The sequence below is a fragment of the Elephantulus edwardii genome, unplaced genomic scaffold (assembly GCF_000299155.1).
Source record: "Elephantulus edwardii isolate Elephantulus edwardi_28Jun2011 unplaced genomic scaffold, EleEdw1.0 scaffold00150, whole genome shotgun sequence".
NCBI classification, from domain to species: Eukaryota; Metazoa; Chordata; class Mammalia; order Macroscelidea; family Macroscelididae; genus Elephantulus; species Elephantulus edwardii.
Window position 1 is genome coordinate 2,648,970 of NW_006399900.1, and position 21,015 is coordinate 2,669,984.

General features: G+C 38.6%; 1 protein-coding gene across 1 annotated transcript in view; it reads left to right on the forward strand.

Annotated features, from left to right (window-relative positions):
* SPTLC3 (serine palmitoyltransferase, long chain base subunit 3) overlaps positions 1–21,015 on the forward strand; it is a 263,731-nt gene that overhangs the window by 41,577 nt on the left and 201,139 nt on the right. Inside the window, exon 2 of the mRNA XM_006894749.1 lies at positions 20,267–20,449. Coding sequence (XP_006894811.1) covers positions 20,267–20,449 — 183 coding nt within the window. The remainder of the gene's footprint in view (positions 1–20,266; positions 20,450–21,015) is intronic.

The window sequence follows — 21,015 nt, forward strand, 5'->3', positions numbered from 1 at the left end:
CGGTAATCTACTCTTCAAGGTTTATTGGTGGCGTAGTTCTGAGGAAGTTGCCTTACCAACTGAAAGTAGCACCTGGAGGTGTGAATCCACTAACAGCTCTGCAAGAAAAATATGAACAATCTCCTCCCTCGTGATTTATAGCCTCTGAAAAAACACCCAAAGGTCCGCTATGAGTCAGTTCCAACCCTATGGCAATGAGGAGTGGATCTGTTGTTTGCTGACAACACTGACTGATATTTACCAAAACCAAAGCCTAGACTATGGTTCCTCTACAGAGTCTTTTATTACCAAGCTATCTATTGATGCATCTATGTAGCATTATTACATAGAAACTTAGAAAATATCAAAAGGCTGTTTTTAAGTTAGGTTTGTGGATGAGTGGAGTGAATAATAAGATTAACTCTTTAAAGGCTCAAAAACCATAGTGTCTATGTGTACTTATTTGTGCAACTATATACATGAGCATGAAAAATGTGTATATTTAGAAAGGATGAGCACCAGTTTCATTTCAAACTTAATTTTGTACATCTGAATAATCATCTTTCAGGCTAGGATAGCATTCATATTTTACAAACTTTTACTGAGAAAATAGTATTCAAGAGACAAGAGGGAGCTTTCTTGACATACAACCTGAGTGCCGAGTTTGAGTCCCCTCCCCCCTTTCTCAAAGAGAGAAAGGAAAAGCCCCTTACTATCCAGCCAATGCTGACTGAATGTGAAGTCCTGCGGCTCACGGAGAACTGTATTCCAGAGAGTTTTCAGTGGTGGTGGTTGTTTTTAAGTGCCATTTAGTTGCTTGAGGCTCATAGCAACCCTATGTACAACAGCCCTAAACCCTGTTCTATCCCTTCCCAATCTTATTGTCTCTGGCACGTCTATCCTCATTACCCCAGTGATGGAATCAATGCATCTTAGAGAGTCTTTCTCTCCTGCACTGTCCCTCTACCCTCCCAACCATGACATCCCTCACCAAGGACTGATCCTGCCTTGCAACATGCCCAAAGTATGTCAGATGAAGCTTCAGAATCCTTGCCTCCAAGGAACAGCCTGGCTTCCCTTTCTTTCAGATGAACTTGTTTTCCTAGCAATCCGTGGTATATCCAATACTCTTCTCTTGCTCCACAGCTCAAAGCCATCAACTCTCCTCTTATCATCTCTAGTCGTTGTCCAGCTCTCTGATGCATAGCAAGTCATGGCAAAGACCATGGCCTGTATCAGGCACACAGTAGCCTCCACAGTGACATCGTTGCTCCTCAGTACCTTATCGAATCTTCAAACAGAACAAGTACTTCCAAACATTTCAACATAAAACAGTAAGTGATGAGGGTAGTAGATGCCCTTAAATCACTTGGGGCTCATAATAAACCCATGTGTTAAGAGTAGAAATGCTCCATACTGTTTTCTCCAAAGGCCTGGTGAAGATTCAAAGCAAGCAAATAAAACTATTGCCATTTATTCAATTTCACATATCATATGTCATGTATTTATTTAGGCTAGTAGTCAAGTTTAGACCATTTGCAATAGCTAGAGAACTTTCTAGAAAGATTACAGCTGAGATTATAATCTCTCCAGAAGTAACTTTCCAAGGTCTGTCTTCCAGGTCACCTCTAGGTATGTTCAAACCTCCAACTTTTCGTGAAAAAATATTTTCATTCACAGAAAAAAAAATCATGTATGTACATACTATGCACCATGTCTTTTTAGTCAGTTTGTTATACAATGTGATTTGCATGTTGTTTTAATGCTTGAAGCTATCTAATCAACATTTCAAATACTTCCAAGTTCATGCCTGATAGGAAGTTTTCAGTAGAGATTCCAGATTTTGATATAGTGCTTATAAGATGAGCTGCTCAGGTTACACAGACATCGAAAACATAACGGGAAATAACTCCTTCCTCAAAGGAGACTCTAAATGGATGAATAGAGCTTTCAGCTGATGAGTCTAAATGCATGATAGAGCTTTCAGTTGAGGAACAACTTTCATATACTATGGTAGCATGCCTCAAAATTAAAAGAAACAACTATAAACACCTATCAATAATCAATATGTGAGATATATGAACTATGAATGTAGGAGAACTGCAGTTGTAAAAAATGAAATGGAACACATAAATAAATATTGACATCCTAGGCACGAGTGAGTTGAAATGGATTGGATTGGGCCATTTTCGCTTCTCCAGGGATGACAAGTTGAGTAGTAATCCCAAAGCATGCATGACTGAAAAAGCACCAATACACGATCTATTCTGAAGTAAAATGCTGCCACTAACAGGAAGACTTGTTAACACGACTATCATTCAAATTTATGTGCCAATCACTACAATCAAAGATGAAGAAATAGAGAATTTCTACAGTATGAAATTGATCAAATATGTAATCGAGATACACTGATAATAACTTGAAATTATCATTTAGTTAGAATGATTGGAATGCAAAATTGGAAACAAAGACAAAGGATCAATAGTTATAAAATATTGTGACGGAAAATATGGCAGACGACACAAAATAGAATTTTGTATGACTACGAATTTACGCATTGCAAATACCTTTTTCTTTTAAAAAAACATGAACTTTATCTATACCAAATGTGATAGACAGGAAACAAAACCACTACAGCTGCAAAAACAATTAAAACCAGGCCTGAGCACCACAGATTTAAATCACCCACCTTTGGCTATAGGTCAACAGAGCCTTCTCTATGATACCCTGCAATGCTTTGAACAACAGATCTAACCCTTGCCTTATCCTATGCCATCCCCACAACCCTAGACACACTCGAGCTCATTGCTACAGTCACTGTATCAATGAAGCATGTTAAGGATTTTCTTTTCTTCTCTGGCCTTCCACTTCTCTCAGCATGATGACATTTCCCAAGGATTGGAACCTGAAACTGTTGTTGGTTGTAGCCTTAGAGGCAGTTAATCTCGTGGAAGGAGATTGCCTATCCTTCTCTCACGGAGCAGCTGGTGGCCTCAAACCGCGTGCCTTTGGCATTGCAGCACAGCTTCTTGTCACTAGGCCACCAGAGCTCCTAAAGAACAATAGTGACTTATTTTGAACTTTTGTTGTCTAAATTTAAATTTATATTTTTTAATTTAAATTTCTTAACCAGAGGGAAAAATTATTTACATGGTGCATTAGATAGCAAAATTATTTATATTTCTTTCTTTAAAATCATTTACCTCTTGTCTTCATATTCTTATGGTACAAATTCATCAGAATTACCTTCTTCTGAGCTCAAGTTTGAAAAAAACAGGATATATGTTTAGGTTTCAAACGTATAACCCTCACCTGCTTATTGGGCTTGACCCTAGCTAGGCCCAACAAGTATGCTTGAACTAATTCATTCCTTGATCTTTTTTCTGAGCTTGGTTAGGCAATAACATTGATGGCATAGTTAGCAGTCCTTGATACTTGCAACATGACATGTTTTTCAGTCGACAGCTCTGCTGAGGCTGAAAAAGAAACTAAATTCTACTTCTCCTCAAGCATTAAAATAATAATAGCAGTACTGATGTTAGATTTCATCAAAGCATGTTATCTGATTTTCTAAATCCCAGTGGCATATTTCTCAATAACACCAGAATTACCTGCTTCCAAAATGTATAATCTCTGAGTACTGCTGCTTGGCAGTTTTGCCTAAGCCAAAAAATAGGAGTCCAACTTTAATATGTGATCTTTGTATTTCCCCATACTAAATTCACCGAGTATTCTCACCATCATTACGTCAGAATTGTTGTACCGATGCCCAAGGATAATGGAGACAGTAATGATTAAGGGCCAGTCTATAGGAAAGAAAATGTGCATGTATACATGTACATGTTTGTGTATATATATAGTTGTTTCTGTGTACCATCGAGTTAGAACTGACCCAGAGCTAACCCTCTAGTGGGTTTTCAGAGGCAGTTAATTGCACAGGAAGAGATTGTCCATCCCATCCTTCCAAGGAACAACTGGTAGATTTGAACCATGTGCCTTTGGAATTCCAGTGCAGTTTCTTACTGGAATTACAGTGCAGTTTCTTACCAGTTGCATTTCTATACGTATTTTTTCACTTTTAAAATTTTATATTGGTTTTCATATGAAATTTGTACCCACTGTGTATCATTCCTGTACATTGCATTTCACACATTCCTTCATTCACATCATATTTAAAACTATTACTCATATACATTGTCCTCTATAAAATTAATCATCGTTGACCCATGCCTACTATTACCCCATTCTTTCAGGTCTTCATTGGATCTTTCCTAATCCCTTCACATCTCACCCCACCCAACAAACTCTGGCATCCCGGGAATTTCTCCCCTACCCACTCTCCACTCCCCTGACCCCCACCTCTTCTCTTTTTGGACTTACATGCGTATCTTAGTAGTTACCCTTCTATTTTTACAATAACGGTCTTAGGCAATATTTGTCCTTATGTGACTGAGTTCATTCGACATAATGCTTTCTAGACTCTCTCATGCTATATAGAATTTGGCAAAGTTATTGCTCCTCAGTGGTACATAGTAAGCAATTGTGTGAATGTTCCAAAATGTCTCAATCCATTAGTTTATTAATGAGAATTTGGGCTGTTTGCATTATATTGTGAATAACGCTGCTATGAACATAAATTTACAAATTTCTGTTTGTGTCTCAGTTCTAGTTTCCTTGGAGTATATGCTAGCTATGGAATAGATGAGTCATTTGAGATCTCTATGTTCAGCTTTTTGAGGAAACACCAAACTGACTTTCAGAGTAGTTGAACCATTTTACAATTCCACCAGAAGTACATGAGAGTTCCAACCAATCTCTCCACATCCTCTCCAACATTCATTGCTTGCTGTCTTCTTAAGTTTTGCTACTGATACTGAAATGAAATAGTGTGGTGTTAGCCTAAAAGTCAGCTCCCCCCACCCCCATTACAGTTAGCCACCTCTGGTCTCCAGCTACCTTAACTGCAGACACATAGTCTTGCGAATCAGCATGGTCTTATAAATTATCAACAGCTACAGGACTAGAATAAGAGAAAGAGTGCTTCCTGCATTGAGCAGAAACACTTGTGGCAGCAAGACTTGAGAGAGATTGAAGCAGATAGTGTTGGTGAGACTCTGGTGATGATGATGATGTTGGAGAGACTGTGGTTTTGCTGTGAAGAAACTGCAACAAGTTTTGACCTGAGGCTTCTCGCATTTGTGCTGACCACAGTTAAAGGTTTGGCTGTTCTTGCTGCATGTGTGAAGGAAAAACTTGTTGCCTGTTTGAAGGAAAAGGTTTGCTCTGAGGCAAACCTTGTTGGATGATTTGGATTTTACTGCTGAAATAAAACTGGAGCCAAATTATTGAGGATTTTTGCCTTGGAACTGTTGGGCTAAACTTGGACTTGTATGGTGAGGTATTCTTTACGTCCCTTAATCACTTGCCTAATTAACCCCAATTTTGGTGCCATAACTGTGAGTCTGTGGTTCAGCAACAAATAAAGCAAACCTCTTACTGCTTCTGTGGACCTAGAGGCACCATGAAGCTGGGCTATGGGCTCTTTATCTGCTTACTACTCTGGCACAGTGAGGGGAGGTGATATTTTTACTCACTCTGGCTCTTTCAGAGAGATCTCATGACCCTTTGCTCCTTTACCCCATTTTCTCCTCTTTAGCCAGATTTCTCATTGTGGTTTGTGGTATTTATCTCTCTAATTGGTAATAATTTTGAGGATTTCTTCATATGATTTTTGGTCATCCGAATGTCTTCCTCTGTAAAACGTCTTTGCGTGTGCTTTGTCCATTTTGTGACTGGGTTAATGGCCTTTTTCTTGTGGAGGTCCTGTAGTATTCTGTAAACTTGTTATGAGATCCTCATCTGAGATGTCATTGCCAAATGCTTTTCCCAGTCTGTGGAACTTCTTTTAACCCTATTTTATGTTTCTGTCTGAATTTGCCAGCCTATTTATACCATAGGCTAGGGCTTCGAAGTTTGATCCAGTTCTGTCTCTTTTGTTCTTTGTAGGTTTAAATTTTACCCTTAGGTCTTTGACCCACCTGTTCTGATTTTTGCATGTAATGTGAGATGTGGTTCCTGCTTTCAATTTCTGCAGGTAGATGTCTAGTTTTTCAGCTTTTTAAGAGGTTTTTTTAATTTGGTAAATTTTGCTTCATTGTCAAATACCAGTTTAACATAGGTAGATTAGTTAATTTCTGGAGTCTCAATTCTGTTCCATTGGTCTATGTATCTGTTACTGTACCAAGTACCATCCTGTTTTGGTTATTAGAGCTGTGTAATAGATTTTGCAATAAGGGATTACTATGGCTCTAACTTTATTTTTGCTTTTCAGAAGTGCTTTGTTTATTCAAGATCTTTTTCATTTCCAAATAAACTTGTCAATTGCCTCTCTTATCTCTTTAAAAAATGAATTTGGTATCTGTATTGAAATAGCCTTAAACATGTAGATTGTTTTTGGTAAGAGTGTCATTTTCACTACTCTTGAGTATTCCTATCCATGAACAGGCAATATTTCCCCATTTATTTAGGTCTTATTGTTTCTTTTAGTATTGATTTGTAGTTTTCCTTATAAAGGTCTTTTGTGTCTCTAGTAAGGGTTAGTCCCCAGTATCTCAATTTGTGCTTGGATGTGATACTGTTTTCTTAGTTTCTTTCTCTATTTTCTATGTTTCCTTTGTTACTGTAAAAAAATCCAGCTGATTTCTGTATATTGTTCTCATATCTTGACACTCTACCAAAGTGTCCTACTAGGTCTATTGTTTTTGTTATGTGTTACCAAATCAGGACCTACTCATGACTGACCTGCCAGTGGGATTTCAGAGGCTGTAAATCTCACAGGAGGAGATTCCCCATCTTTCTCCTTCAGAGCAATTGATAAATTCTAACTGCCTGTCTTTGGGTTGGTAGTGAAATTCCTTACCACTAGCTCACCAGAGTTCTACTGGTATCTTCCACAGAAACTTGAAATTTCAGCCAGGGAATCTATATACATGCAGTTACACATTATTTCCTTAAGAACACATTCTGAGTTTAAAAGGAATCAAAAGGTCAAGCAGATTCTGGATTCCTAGATTGCTCTTAACATGTAAACACTATGGTTGTATGTGTTTTTCTAGGGACAGATAATTGGAGCAGTAGGGAAGTTAGTAGAGATCCACAGGCTATCGTCTAACAAACACAGAGAAGAGAATAGCACCAGACTCTGCTTTCTCCCATTCTAAAAAGGAAGGCTTTCTGCTTCTATGTAACACTGAGTATCAAGGCCTTATTGGTCCAACTTCGGGGGATGAGGACATTTTGAGTGGAGCATAGGTCCAGTAGTTCAGTGAGGGCTAAATTTGACTCTAAAAAAATAATAACCATCTCAAGAACAGGCTGAGGCTTTGAACACTAGTGAACAAAGATCAGACTAGCTGTGGGAGGATATCAAGAGTATCATCCATGAAGAACACAAAGACCATTAGTAAAACAGAGGAGGAAGAAAAGACTAAGGTAGATGTCAGAAGAGATTGTGAACATTTCATTAGAATTCCAAGAAGCAAAAGCAATGGGAAAAAATCAGAAATTTAAAGAACTGATTACAAGAATTCAAAGGGCAGCTCGGGAAGAAAAAAGTATTATAACAAAATGAGCAAAGAGCTGGAGTCAGAAAATCAAAAGAGCTAAACACACTCGGCATTTCTTAAGCTGAAGAAATTAAAGAACAAATTCAAGCTTCGAGTTACAGTACTTAAAGATGTTATGGAAATAACATTTAATAATCCAGGAACATTAAAGAAGATGGAAGCAGTCCACAGAATCACTATACCAAAAAATTGGCTAACACGGAAGCATTTGTGAAACAGCATTTGCTCAAGAAGCAATGGTAATGAAGGAGGAAACTCAAGGTGCTCTGAAAGAATTGGCAAAATATAAGGCCCCAGAAACTGATGGAATACCAATTTATGTATTTCAACAAACTGATGCAGGTCTGAATATGTTCATCAAGTTATGCTAAGACATCTGGAGGACAGCTACTTGGTGAACTGACTGGAAAAGATCCATATTTACACCCACTCCAGAAAAGATGATCCAACACAGTGTGGAAATTATCGAACAATATCACATACAAAATCCTGCTGAAGATTATCCAAAAATTACTAGAACAGTACATAGACAAAGAGACAACTTCCAGAAATATAAATTGAGTTTAGAAGAGGCTGTGGCACTACGGATATCACTGCCAGTGCCAGACTGATCTTGGCTGTAAGCAGCAAGTACAAGAAGAATGTCTGTTTGTATCTTATTGACTATGCAAAGGCATTTGATTGTGTGGGTCACAACAAATTGTGGCTAACATTGAGAAGAATGAGAATTCCAGAACACATGATGATGCTCATGTGAAACCTATACTTAGTCCAGAAAGCAGTTGTACAAACAGAGCAAGGAAACACTGCAGGGTTCAAAGTAGAGAAAGGAGTGTGCCATGGATGTGTCCTTTCTCCAAACCTTTTCAATCTATGTGTAGAGTAGATCATTCAGAAGCTGGGTTTTATGAGAAGGAATGTGGCATCAGGATTGAAGGAAGACTCATCAACAACCTATGCTATGCAAATAAAACAACCTTGCTTGCTGACACTTAGGAGGACCAGAAGTGTTTGCTTGCAGAACATCAAGGATCTTATTCTTCAATATAGATTCAATATTCTTCAATATGGACTGCAGCTCCATAAGAAAACAAAGATCCTCACCATTGACCCAATTGGCAGCACCATGATAGATGATAGAGGAAAGATTGAGATTGTTAGCAATTTCGTCTTGCTTACATCCACAATCAACAACTCTTGGCACCACCAATCAGGAAACCAAAAGACAAGTTGTTTTGGGAAAGTCTGCCGTCAGAGATCTCTCCAGAGTGCTAAGAAGTAACAATATCAACCTAGATTCTAAGGTACAACTGATAGCAGGCCTGTTACCTGCAATGACTAAAGATGACAAGAAGAATCAATGCATTTGAGTTGTGATACTGGAGAAGAGCATTGAACACATCATAGACTGCCAAGAGAACAAACAGGTCTGTCCTGGAGAGGATGAAACTAGCTTGCTCCTTGGGAACAAGGATTTTGAAACTCTGTCTTACATACTTTGGGAATGTTGTCAGGAGAGACCATTCGTTACAGAAGAACATCATGCTTGGAAGGGTGGAGGGACAGTGTAGGAGAGGGAGACTCTGGGTGGAATGAATTGACACAGGAATTGGGGTAATGGGAGCTGGTGTTTTGGATATTGAGATTGCCATAGGATAGGTCGAGCTTTGAAGCTCTTGTTCATAGGGTCACTATGAGTTGTAGTGGACCTGACAGCACTGTAATGACAATTGGAACTCAGCCCACTGAGCTCAACTAATGACAGAAAGTACATCCAGTGTGTGTTCAGAGCCTCACCTCTTTGTATAACTCATCCATGAGTCATTGGCCCCTGGCAAAGTTAAAACATGTCCATACTTTAAGGTTACACCACACCTCTGTGCTTTTAGTTGTGGTTCAATTTAGGAGTCTGGTTTCCCTTTATTTTCAGTTGCAATGTCACAATTTCACAGTCAATTTAATGAGTTTGATCCATAGAATCTTCTTCCTTTTGGGACACAGAGTAGAGTTTACAATTACCAACCAAGTGTCTTTGTAAGTCTTCCCCAACAGCAGCTCCCGGAACACCAGTCAATCACACACGCCATCATCACAGGCCCTTTGGAAAATGCATCTCTGATCAAGCCACCATTTGCTAAAACCTCATCTGTAGCTGCCCTTGTCCTCAGCTCCAATCCTGAACTTTGTTTACAAGTGTTGCATGGCCTCCTCAGGCTGTTTATTTATATATTCTTTCATTCATCAAATATGTATTGGACAACTACTTGCCAGATCCTGTTCTAGGCCCTGGGGAAAGTGGAAGGAACAAAGTCTGTGCCTTAGAGCTGGCATTCAGTCAAATCTACTCCTTAACTCTCCATCTCCCCCTTAAGTTCCATTCACTTCCTCTGTTGTTTCAGGCCTTCTGTCCTCCACAGACTCTTCCTTCTTTGAACTCAAACACCATCATCTTTGGAGTGGCCATTCCCGTTCAGTGAACTAGGCTAGATCCTGGCTTCATCCTCTCTTTTTTGCACTCTTGTGATTCATAAGTTCCCTTTTTGGAAGTGCTTTTTGCTCAGCCTCTCCTCAGGAGACAGCTGGACCATCTCCTCTCAAGCAATTTACAGCCCTGGAAACACAATGCAGAGACAGCTGTGAGCCACGTCTGATGTGGGGGTAATTAGAGATTCTCACCTATACTAGGAGTCACAAAATTTTCTACAAAGGACCATATAGTAAATATTTTCAGCTTTGTAGGTCATCTGATGACTACCACACTACTGTATCTTTTCATGTATTATAAAGTTCATAAGAAACTAATACACAAAGTGGGTTTATAGCTTATAAAAAGAAAAGTATGTGTATTATTCGTATACAATACACTACTCAACTCTGCCTTAAAATGTGATAGAAGTCAGGGTCCATACATAAATTGCTATAACTATGTTCTAGAAAATTTTATTTACAAGCATAAGCACTGAACTATGTTTAGTCTGTGGTCATAGTTTGCTGATTGATCTATACCATAATTGAACAAGAGAACTTCCTTTCCAGATACAGAAAAGATCCATATGTTGTTGTTGTTACGTGCTGTCAACAATAGATCTGTACTCTGCCCTGTATCCTGTGCCATGTTCATCATCTGTGACACACTGGAGCCTCTTACTTCAATCACTATGCCAGTCCTCTCGTTGAGGGTCTTCCTCTCCTTTGCTGACTCAACCTTTCCAAGCATGATGTCCCTTTCCAAGGAATACTCCCTGCTAACAATGTGCCCAAAAAATGTGAGATGAAATTTCACCATCCTTTCCTCTAAGGAGCCCTCTGGTCACCCTTTCTCTAAGACCTATCTGTTTGTTCTTTTGGCAGTCCATGGGATATTCCATACTCTTCTCCCATACCACAGCTCAACGGCATCAATTCTTCTGTGATTCTTATTATTAATTGTCCAGCTTTTGGACACATAGCAAGTGATTGAAAAACCTTGGTCTGAATCAGGCATACCGACATCGTTGCTGCTCAGTACTTTGGAGAAGTCCCTGAAAACAGACTTTTCCACTGCAATACATGTTTCGATTTTTTTTACTTCTGGTGCCAAGGAAGGGAGAAAGATGGGCAATCTTCTCCTGTGTGAGATTCCAGTAAGACAAAATTGTTGACCATTTAAATGTTTTCTCCATCCATTATGATATTTTTTATCAGCCCCATGGTTAGGAATTTTGTTTTGATGTTGAGGTATAATTCACGTTGAAGGCTATAGGCTCTGATCTTCTTCAGCAAGTGTTCCAAGTTCTCCTCACTTTCAGCAAACAGGGTTTTGTCATCTGCATTACATAGGTTATTGATAAGGCTTCCTTCTATTTTGACACCACATGCTTCTTGATAGAGTCCAGTTTCTCATATGATTTACTCAGCATACAGGTTGAGTAAGTATGGAGAAAGATAATCCTTAACTCACTCATTTCTTCGTCCCTATCTGCCCTGTCAGATAAGGGAGGCACTAACCACACTTGCTTATTTAGTACTTGAAATGTGATTGGAGCAACTGAGGTCTGAATCATTAATTTTAGCTGTTTGTAAAGAGCCATCAAGTCAGTTACAACTTACAGTCTTGCCCTATCCTGAGCAATCCTCACAATCTCACATGCTCAAGCCTGTTGTTACAGCCACTGTGTCAATCTATCTCTTTGAGGGTCTTCCTCTCTTTAGCTGAACCTCTCGCTTTCCCAGTATGATTTTTTTGTGTCCCCAAAGACCAGCCTCTCCTGACAACACATCAAAAGAATGTGAGATAACATTTCATCATCTTTGCCTGTAAGGAGCACCCTGGTAAATTTCCTCCAAAATAGATTTATTTATATACTCTTTTTAACCCAATTCAAAGGCATCAATTCTTCTTCAGTCTATCTTATTCATTGTCCAACACTCAGATGCATATGAGGCAATCAAAAATACCATGACTTGAATCAGGGGTACATTAGTCTTTACGGTGATATCCTAACTCAGTAGCACTTTAGAAAGGTCCTTGACAGTAGATTTCTCCCAAAACAACACATATATTTTATTTCCTAATTATTGCTATCAACAGAGTTGATTGTTAATCCAAATATAATGAAACCACTGAAACTTTAGTCTTTTCTCCATCTGTTGTAATGTTGTTTGTTGGTCCAGTGGTGAGGATTTTTGTTTTCTTGCTGTTGAGATGTAATCTACTGAAGGCTATAGACCCATAGCTGACGCTCCGCCGGTTTTCAGAGGCAATTTCATCACATGGGAGGAGAGTACCCATCCTACTTCCCATGGAACAGCTTGATAGAGTTGAACTGGGTGCCTTTGAGATTGCAGCACATTTCCTTACCACTAGTCCACCAGCACTGCCTCAACATATTCTTAAGAACAACTATATTGGGCAGTACAGTTCTAGACGTGAATGTCGTAAGGTTAAGGGCTATGTTGACATTGCTCATCATCATGTTTCCTCGGCCTAGAGCAAGGACTAACATACAGTAGGTGCTAAATAAGTGTTTGTCGAATACATGAATGAAGAAATTAATATACACATGTTGAATGAACTAACTTCTTGGTTTTTTTCTTAACTGATTACATGAGGGATCCTGCTCTCTGTTCCTGAAATGCTGTATTTTGGAGTAAATTCTTTACCCCCATCTCTTACTCCTAATCTCATGGGTTCCATGAGGGAAGGATCTATAAGAGAGCCCGCCTGAGAGTTGCCACTAGTGCCCAGCACAGGCATCCACATGGAGTGTCTGCAGCTTCCAACGTCTTCTTAGGAAAAGGCTCTGTCTCACAGTTCATTTACTTATGAAATATGTTGCAGTTTGTAATGTCTCAGCAATCCGATATCACACTTCTTTCTGGCTTCAACCCCGGTGTTACAGATACAAAAAATGCAAACTAGTCTCTTTTTCTCTTCCCCTCCTCCACTTTACAAACTTAGATAGGTTGTTTAATGTTTTATGTCTGCCTTATAAATGAAGAGAATTCTATTACATTAACAGAACCATAGTCTACCTTTTCGGAATGTCATGTGAATAAATCTATAAAAGCCTTTGAACTCTCAGGGCTTAGGGTGTAAGGCTGCTGTATATAAGTTCACTATGAGTCACAGACAACTTGATGGCACATAACAAAGGAGTTGAGCTACCAACTCAAAGAGAGAAAGTCTGAATCCACCAGCTGCTCCTTGGAAGAAAGATCAGCAATCTCTTCTTCTGCAATTTACAGCCTCTTGAAGACCCATTGGAGGGCCAGCTCTGAGTCTGTTCCTGTTTAATGGCACATAATAAGCATAAGGTAGAGTCTACATAGTGAACTTATTGACTAATAAACCTCCAGTGGTGGAGCTTCAGGAGAAGTAGATCCTGACTCTCAGCTGCACTCATCTGGAATTTAATCTGTGCTAGAAAAGATGGAATCATGTGTTCTCTTTTTATTTTATTTTATTAATTTCTATGAACATCTACAGAGATTTTGGATTTCCATTCATTCGTTGTACTTTTTGCCCTACCCACCCACCCCCACCCCCAGTTCGCTCTTCTTGAAAAGCAAAACAAAAAAAAAATAGCCTCCTTCATTGGTACACAATCCCTCCCCCACCCCCACCGCCACCCCCACCCCGAGTATTCTCCACTCTGCAACCCTCATTCCATACTCTTATGATAATCATAATGCCCTAAAATATTTTACTTTTAAACTATCCTCTCCCTCATCAGCTTCAATGCAGTAAACATAATTTATCCAGTTTTTCTCAGTCTTACCCCCACCCTGATGTCAGCCTCATTTTACAACAGTGGCACCATATATTATTTGTCCTTTTGTAACTGAGATATTTTAGTCAGCATAATGTCCTCCAGAGTCACCCATTTTGAATAATATTGCATGAGTTCCTTGTTTTTTAATGCAGCGTAGTATTCCATTGGAGTCATGTGTTCTTGACCAAACATATCCAGAGTGGAGCTACCATGATGCTCCTGGACAGGTTACTAGAAGGAGAGAGAGGGTCACGGTTACCAGCCCTAGGCACTTCCTGATCTTTTAGCAATTTTTTATAATTTTTAAAATTTAATTTATTGTGATTTGTTGCAAGCAGGAGTGGCATCCACTTCCTAAACAACATGCCTCTATGAAACTCTATAAACTTTGATAAATGATGATAGTTACAGAAAAGTTCCAGACCTTTTGTTCATAGGGTTGCTATGAGTTGTGCTCGACTCAGTGGCAAACAACAACAAAAATTGTGATTTGAGTGAAAGTATAGGTTTCACAAATGTTCTTGGATTTTTTTTCTTCATTTGTTATATGCTTTTAGGAAAATTATCAATTACTTATAGCCAGTTCTAACATCTGTATATAGTATAATCTCCAGAATAATTGTCTTCTTCCTTATCACTCATAATGACTTAAAGCATAACTGATGGAAGTAGAGACTTATTTCCAAAACGTTGCCTTTGAGTTAATTATGATTTCTAGCAACCACATAAATACAGAGCAAAGCTGATCCATAGAGTTTCAAGGTGGAGTATTTATTTCACGTTCCTTGAATTGCATCAGTCTTAAAACAAAAGATTCCTTGGTAACGAGTAGTTAATGTACAGAATTAATTTAGTTTCAGAATTGCTCATTCTTTTTTAACATAGCCTAAATCCTAGAGCAGAAAAGAAAGCCAACAGAATAAGTCTTGCTTGGGAGCAAATATTACTGAGATAGCCCATGTCATTATGTTCAGAGAAGTGCTGTGAACTCTTTATTCTCTCCTCCTTAGGAGACTTGCCATTCTGAATGGTAAAAATTGCATTCAGAATACAATTACATCTTGTAATTTTTTTTTCTCTTCCCACACTGTCTTGCATAATGTTATCACCTGAATCAGTAGATCAGCAGCTCTTAGCTTAGATTTGCATTTAACATCCCAGGTTTCAATGAAAAGAACTTGAAAACAAGGAATGGAAAAAACCAAAAAAGAAGATACTTTATTTGTCATATCCTTCAAAACTCAAAGCCTCCGTGGTCAAGTTTTTCCAGATTTCACTAGTGATCCTGATCCTTCATTGGTTTTCCAAGGCTGTCCTAACAGCAGGAGACTGCTCACATTTCTCCTGTGTAACCACGGATGGTTCAAACAGCTGGAGATGGTTGGAGTTGGGGTAGCGGCGCAATAGGTTTACAAACTTCACCACCAGAGATCCTTACGCTCCTAAAATAGTAGTAGAATTTCAAACTTGCTTGTGTCAGTTATCTACGATTGTGTGAAAGTAAGTCCAAATTTAAATTCACTATCTTGGAGAAGGACATCATGCTGGGGAGTGTGGAGGGACAGCGCAGGAGAGGAAGGCCCTCTATGAGGTGGATTGATTCAGTGATTGAGATAATCGGGATGGGAGTGTCAGAGACAGTGCGATTGGCACAGGACAGAGCAGAGTTTAGGGCTGTTGTACATAGGGTCGCTATGAGTCGCAATCGACTTGACGGCACATAACAACAACAACAACACAATCTTAAAGCAATGACTAACTACTCAGAGCGATTTGAGCAAGGCTGAGGGATTGACTATCATCTGCTTATGCAGATAACTGAGCTCAACTGAGCTCTCTGCTGATGATGGAATGCTTCCTGTTTCCCCACTCACCCACCCTGGTCTCAGCTGGCAGGGATGAGGTGGCGGGAGGTGTAGGTGTAAATTGCTATGACCTAGGTTGTTTCTGTTCTCTCTCTTTTCACTCTGCTCCATTCCACTAAGGCACTCCTCACAGAGGGTTCTTTCTAAGAGCCCTCTCTTTTTATCAGAGAAGTCAGACTTCTTCACGTGGCACGGGATCACTGTGTGTGTGTGTGTGTGTGTGTGTGTGTGTGTGTGTGTGTGTGTGAGAGAGAGAGAGAGAGAGAGAGAGAGAGAGAGAGAGAATGTCTCAAGGTCATCTGATTCAAGAGGAGAAATAGACTATGCACAACGCAGAACACTTTCCCTTTTATCATACCCTAAATAATTTGACCTCTTTCTTGCCTGACTCCGAGTCATCACAACAAAGTAATGGTTTTTGGCTTACTCTCTGTAAGTGTCTCCCTGATTTATGTACCTGGCCCAAATACTTTGCCTTCTGCTTTTGCCCTCTTGATAGCCTCCCTTTTGCGAAACCATTCCATTCAAACCCAGCATTCTTAGAATTAAACACTTTCTCTCCATGCCTCCTCTCTCTAATGCAAAGCTATAGTTTCTTCCTAGTTTCATAACCCTACCACACTTCAATGGATGTTACTCCTTTTATCAGTAAAAGGGCTTGAATAAAATTTCCGTTGACTAAATCATGTTGATATCTAGGAAATGTGGTATCACAGACAATATAAGTGGAAATGAAAATTATATGTCCCAGGAATGTGTTGGTGGAACTAAATTGTAGCTGAAGTGATAACAAAGACCCTGATCTCAAAGGCACTGGAGAGGAGTTTCAAAGTATTAGCTTCATAAACTAGGAGAGTGTCAAAACACAATATATAATTAACATATATTTTATATTACACATCATTCTAAATATATGTGTATACCTTTGAGTTGTGGTGTTGGAGAAGAGTGTTGAACATACCATGGGCTTCCAAGAGAACAAATTGGTCTGTCTTAGAGAGGGAGAAACCAAGTTGCTTTCTGAAGGCAAGGATTTTGAAGCTCTGTCTCACATACTTTGGGCAAATGGCCAGGAGGAACCAGTCATCAGAGAAGGAAATTATGCTTGGAAAGGGACAGCATAGAAGATGGATGAGATGGATTGACACCGTGACTGGGACAATAAGGGCAAGTGTGTCAGAAACAGTGAGACTGGCTGCGGTTAAGACGAGGTTCAGAGCCTTTGTGCATAGTAGGGTCACTATGAGTCACAGGCAACATGACAGCACATAACAATAACAATGTATAGTAAATACTAGCAGACATTTGGCAATTCCTAGGCAATCACTAAATCTGGGGACCCCTGGATTGCACTGTACTGGATCTGCATGAGGGAACTCTGACTTTCTAGTAGGTAGGACATTGTACTGTTAACCCAAAGGAGAAGCCTCTCTGGTGACGTGAATCCACTAATGGCTCCATCGGAGGAACACGGGCAGCCAATCTCCAGTGCAGTTTACAGCCTCTGAAAACCTCCTAGAGATTTACCTACGAGTTCCCTCCAACTTGATGGCAACAAGAGAGTGAACGAGTGAGAGTGTGAATGATATTTGTTGAATGAATTAAGGAATGAATATATGAATCACCAGAGCTCCTTATACAAATGGTTAGTAGAGATTAAAGAGTAATTGAATTTTAGCATTAAGCTTAAAAGAATCAAATATCGTTGTTGAGTTGTTTCCACCCTATAGTGACCCGCCATTGGGTTTCTAAGGCTGCAATTTGTAATGACAGATTACCCATCTATGTTTCACTGGTGAATTAGTTCTGTTGGAAATTCACAGCCTTTTGGTTAGCATAGCAAGCCCCTATAGGCAATCAAGAATCAAGAATTACTGTTCTATTAAGCAAATAATGATTGACTTACTAGGAGCAAGTAAGTGAAATAGGAATCAGAATGGTTTGGTGCTAAAAGCATACTCTGCACTGGAATATAAATGTAAAGAGAAACCTTTTCTTTATTCTAAACACACAGAAGAGTGGAGGGGGTGAAAAATAAAATGAACACTCATATCACTGTAATAATGGGCTAAATCAGTGCCTGTCAGTGTGGGGTAGGACCAGGGGTCATTTAGTTCTGTTGTATATAGGAATGATGTAAGTTAGAATTGACTTGATGGCATCTATCAACAACTTACATATGTATATCTACTACTGTTGAGTTGGCCCCAACAAGCAACCACTTCTCTAATGTTTCTGAGGCTGCAAATCTTTTCTAAAGGAGACTAGCTATCTTTCTCCTGAGGAGCAATTTTTGCCCCATGAATAGCAATGATGTTCTCCTTCAACAGTCCAGTTCTTACATTAACTACTGCTTGGCTGAATTTGGTATCAAATTCTACTGGGTTGGATTCAAACAGCTGAGCTTTCAGTTACACACCATAACACCTAATGTAGTGTGCCACTGGAGCTCCCCCTAATGAAAGTATGTTGTTGTTGTTGTTAAGTCCTTTCAAATCCAACATGACTCCTAGGGAACGTATGAACAATAGAGCTGAACTTTATCCTATCCTGTGCCATCCTTATCATTTTAGTCCATGGCTGCAGACACTGTACCAATCCATCTCATTGAAGGTCTTCCTCTTCTTCACTGGCCTTTCCAAATTTAACATCTCATTCCAAAGAATAACCTCTCCTAACAACAGGTTCAAAGTATATGAGACAAAGCTTCACCATCTTTCTTTCCAATCAACACTCTCACTACACCTTTTCCAATGCATATCTGTTTCATTTTTTGGCAGTTTATGAGATATTCAGCACTCTTCTTCAATAGCACAACTCAAATACATTCATTCTCCTGCCATTCATATTCATTGCGTAACTTTCAGATGCATAGCAGATGATTATTAAGAAAACTGTGGCTTGAAAAATGCACACTTTAGTCTTTAAATGGATATTATTGCTATTCAGGACTTTGGAGAGATCCCTGACAGCAGACTTTCCCAATGCTGCATGTACCTTGATGTCCTGACAGCTGGTACCAAGTGGGTGAGCTCTGGATCCAAGCAAGATGGAATCTTTGACAATTTCAGTCTTTTCTCCATCTATTATGATGTTGCCTATTGGCCCAGTGGTGAGGATTTTTGTTTCCTTGAAACTGATATGAAATCCATTTGAAGGCGACATTCCTTGATCTTCTGCAGCAAGTGTTTCAAGTCCTCTTCACTCTCCACAAGCAAAGTTGTATCATCTGCATAATCCAGGTTGTTGATGAGCCCTTTTCCAATTCTGATGCCACACTCTTGTTCATAAAGTGAAGCTTCTTAATTTACTTAGCATATATATTGAATTGTAATGGAGAAAGGGTACAGCTCTGATGCACACTTTTCCTGATTTTAAACAATTCACAATATATGTATTAAGTATTTGTTAGCACTTCCCCAAATTTGCTTCATTTACATATTCAAATTCCCATGCATTATCATTACACTTTATCCCTTTATACTTCAGTATGAGTCTTCAAAGGCTAAGCATTCTCTTCTACAAATACAAATGTACTATCACTTCTATTAAAGTTAACAAAATTTCCTTAATTGTGTGAGATCTCACACAACTTGTATTTGAAATTCTATAGCTGTCTAAAATCTGTTGCTTATTCTGCCTACTTATAAAACAAATACATGACACCAAAATCTAAAAGGGAAGGCGCACAAAATCTATCTGGTTGTTGTGTTTTCTAAGGGACCTCTGAAGGTTGCATTTTTGAGAAGATGAAACCAATCATTATGTAGAATCTCTCATATGCTGGATTGTTGAATATTATATCATGGTAAGAATACAGAGAGGATGGCTTCCATTGATATTTGTAATAATTTACTTACCTGGTTGAAGTACAGGTTTGCGATCAGGAAGCACTATTGTTCTTTATTAACCTTTCATCTAATGATTTTAATGTTTTTAACTGTAAAACTATTGTTTTAAAAAGCAGAGGGAGAAGAACAGGACAAGAATGAATAGATAATGAATACTGCACTGGTACAGTTAAGAGGAAGGATTATCTGAAAAGAATGTGTGATTAGGCATTACAACAACAATTTAGAACAAGTGGTACATTACAAAGTGAATTGGAGAAGGGGGAATAAAAGGAGAAGGAGGAAAATGTGTATCAGTGAATGAATGAAAACCCAACCTTTCTGTAAATTTTCATTAAGATCTGGCGTGAAAAACAACATATATGAACTTTTAGAACTTTGTATGTAAACAAGCATAAATTTTTTTAAAAATCACAATTTAAGAAAAATTTAAGATTAATCTATTGTAGCAAATTTTCCAATGTAATGCATCATTTGAGAATTCTTATCTGAATCAATTACTTCATGATATGAATGAAATCCACATTTTTCATTACCAAGTTCCATCACCAATTTCCAACATTTTCCAGGCAGCTTTGGAAATCATAAATATGCTCATTGAAATTAAAAATGTTGGAAGACAAGAATATTAAGTTACCATTGTGCATTTTAATGAAAGTGTAATATATTTTTATTCTCTCTAGTGTTATCAGCAAAATGGGAAGCCACATTTTCATAAGCCAATTGTTGAATCCTTTGAGCAAGCACCTCTTCACGTTCTGGTTCTGACGTATTTGGGATATGGAATTGGAACCCTGTTTGGCCATTTCAGAGACTTTCTGAGAAATTGGGGAATAGAAAAATGCAATGCAGCTGTAGAGCGAGAAGAACAAAAAGTATGTATATGCAACTTTTTGGATCTTTGTCAGTGTGTGTTTTTCCTCTAGGATGTTCTCAGATGTGGTGTCCATGTGGACAGACCTAAAAAGTTGAATGTTCAAGAGCCACTCAGGGTACATCTGATTTATCTCCTTTCTTAAAGTTCCGTTCTCTGCCCATTCACAAACTTATTTTTTACAAATATTTACTAAACAACTATTATTTGTTATGTATTGATTTAAAGGTTCTACCATATATTTACCTATTTAATTTAATAATACTTGAGATTCAATATTGAAATGTCATTTTAAAGTTGAAGATATTTAATTATGAGAACAAGTGCTTGCTTTGGCAGCACATATACTAAAATTGGAACGATACAGAGAAGATAAGCATGGCCCCTGCGCAAGGATGACACGCAAATTCGTGAAGCGTTCCATATTTAAAAAAAACTTATGAGAACAAAGTCATATGAAGAGGGCTATCTTCTATTCATCATTTAATTGAATGCGATTTGTGCTCCATCCTAGAACTGATAAGTGTGTTGTGACAGATTTATTTCATTTAGATCACAATTTTAGCC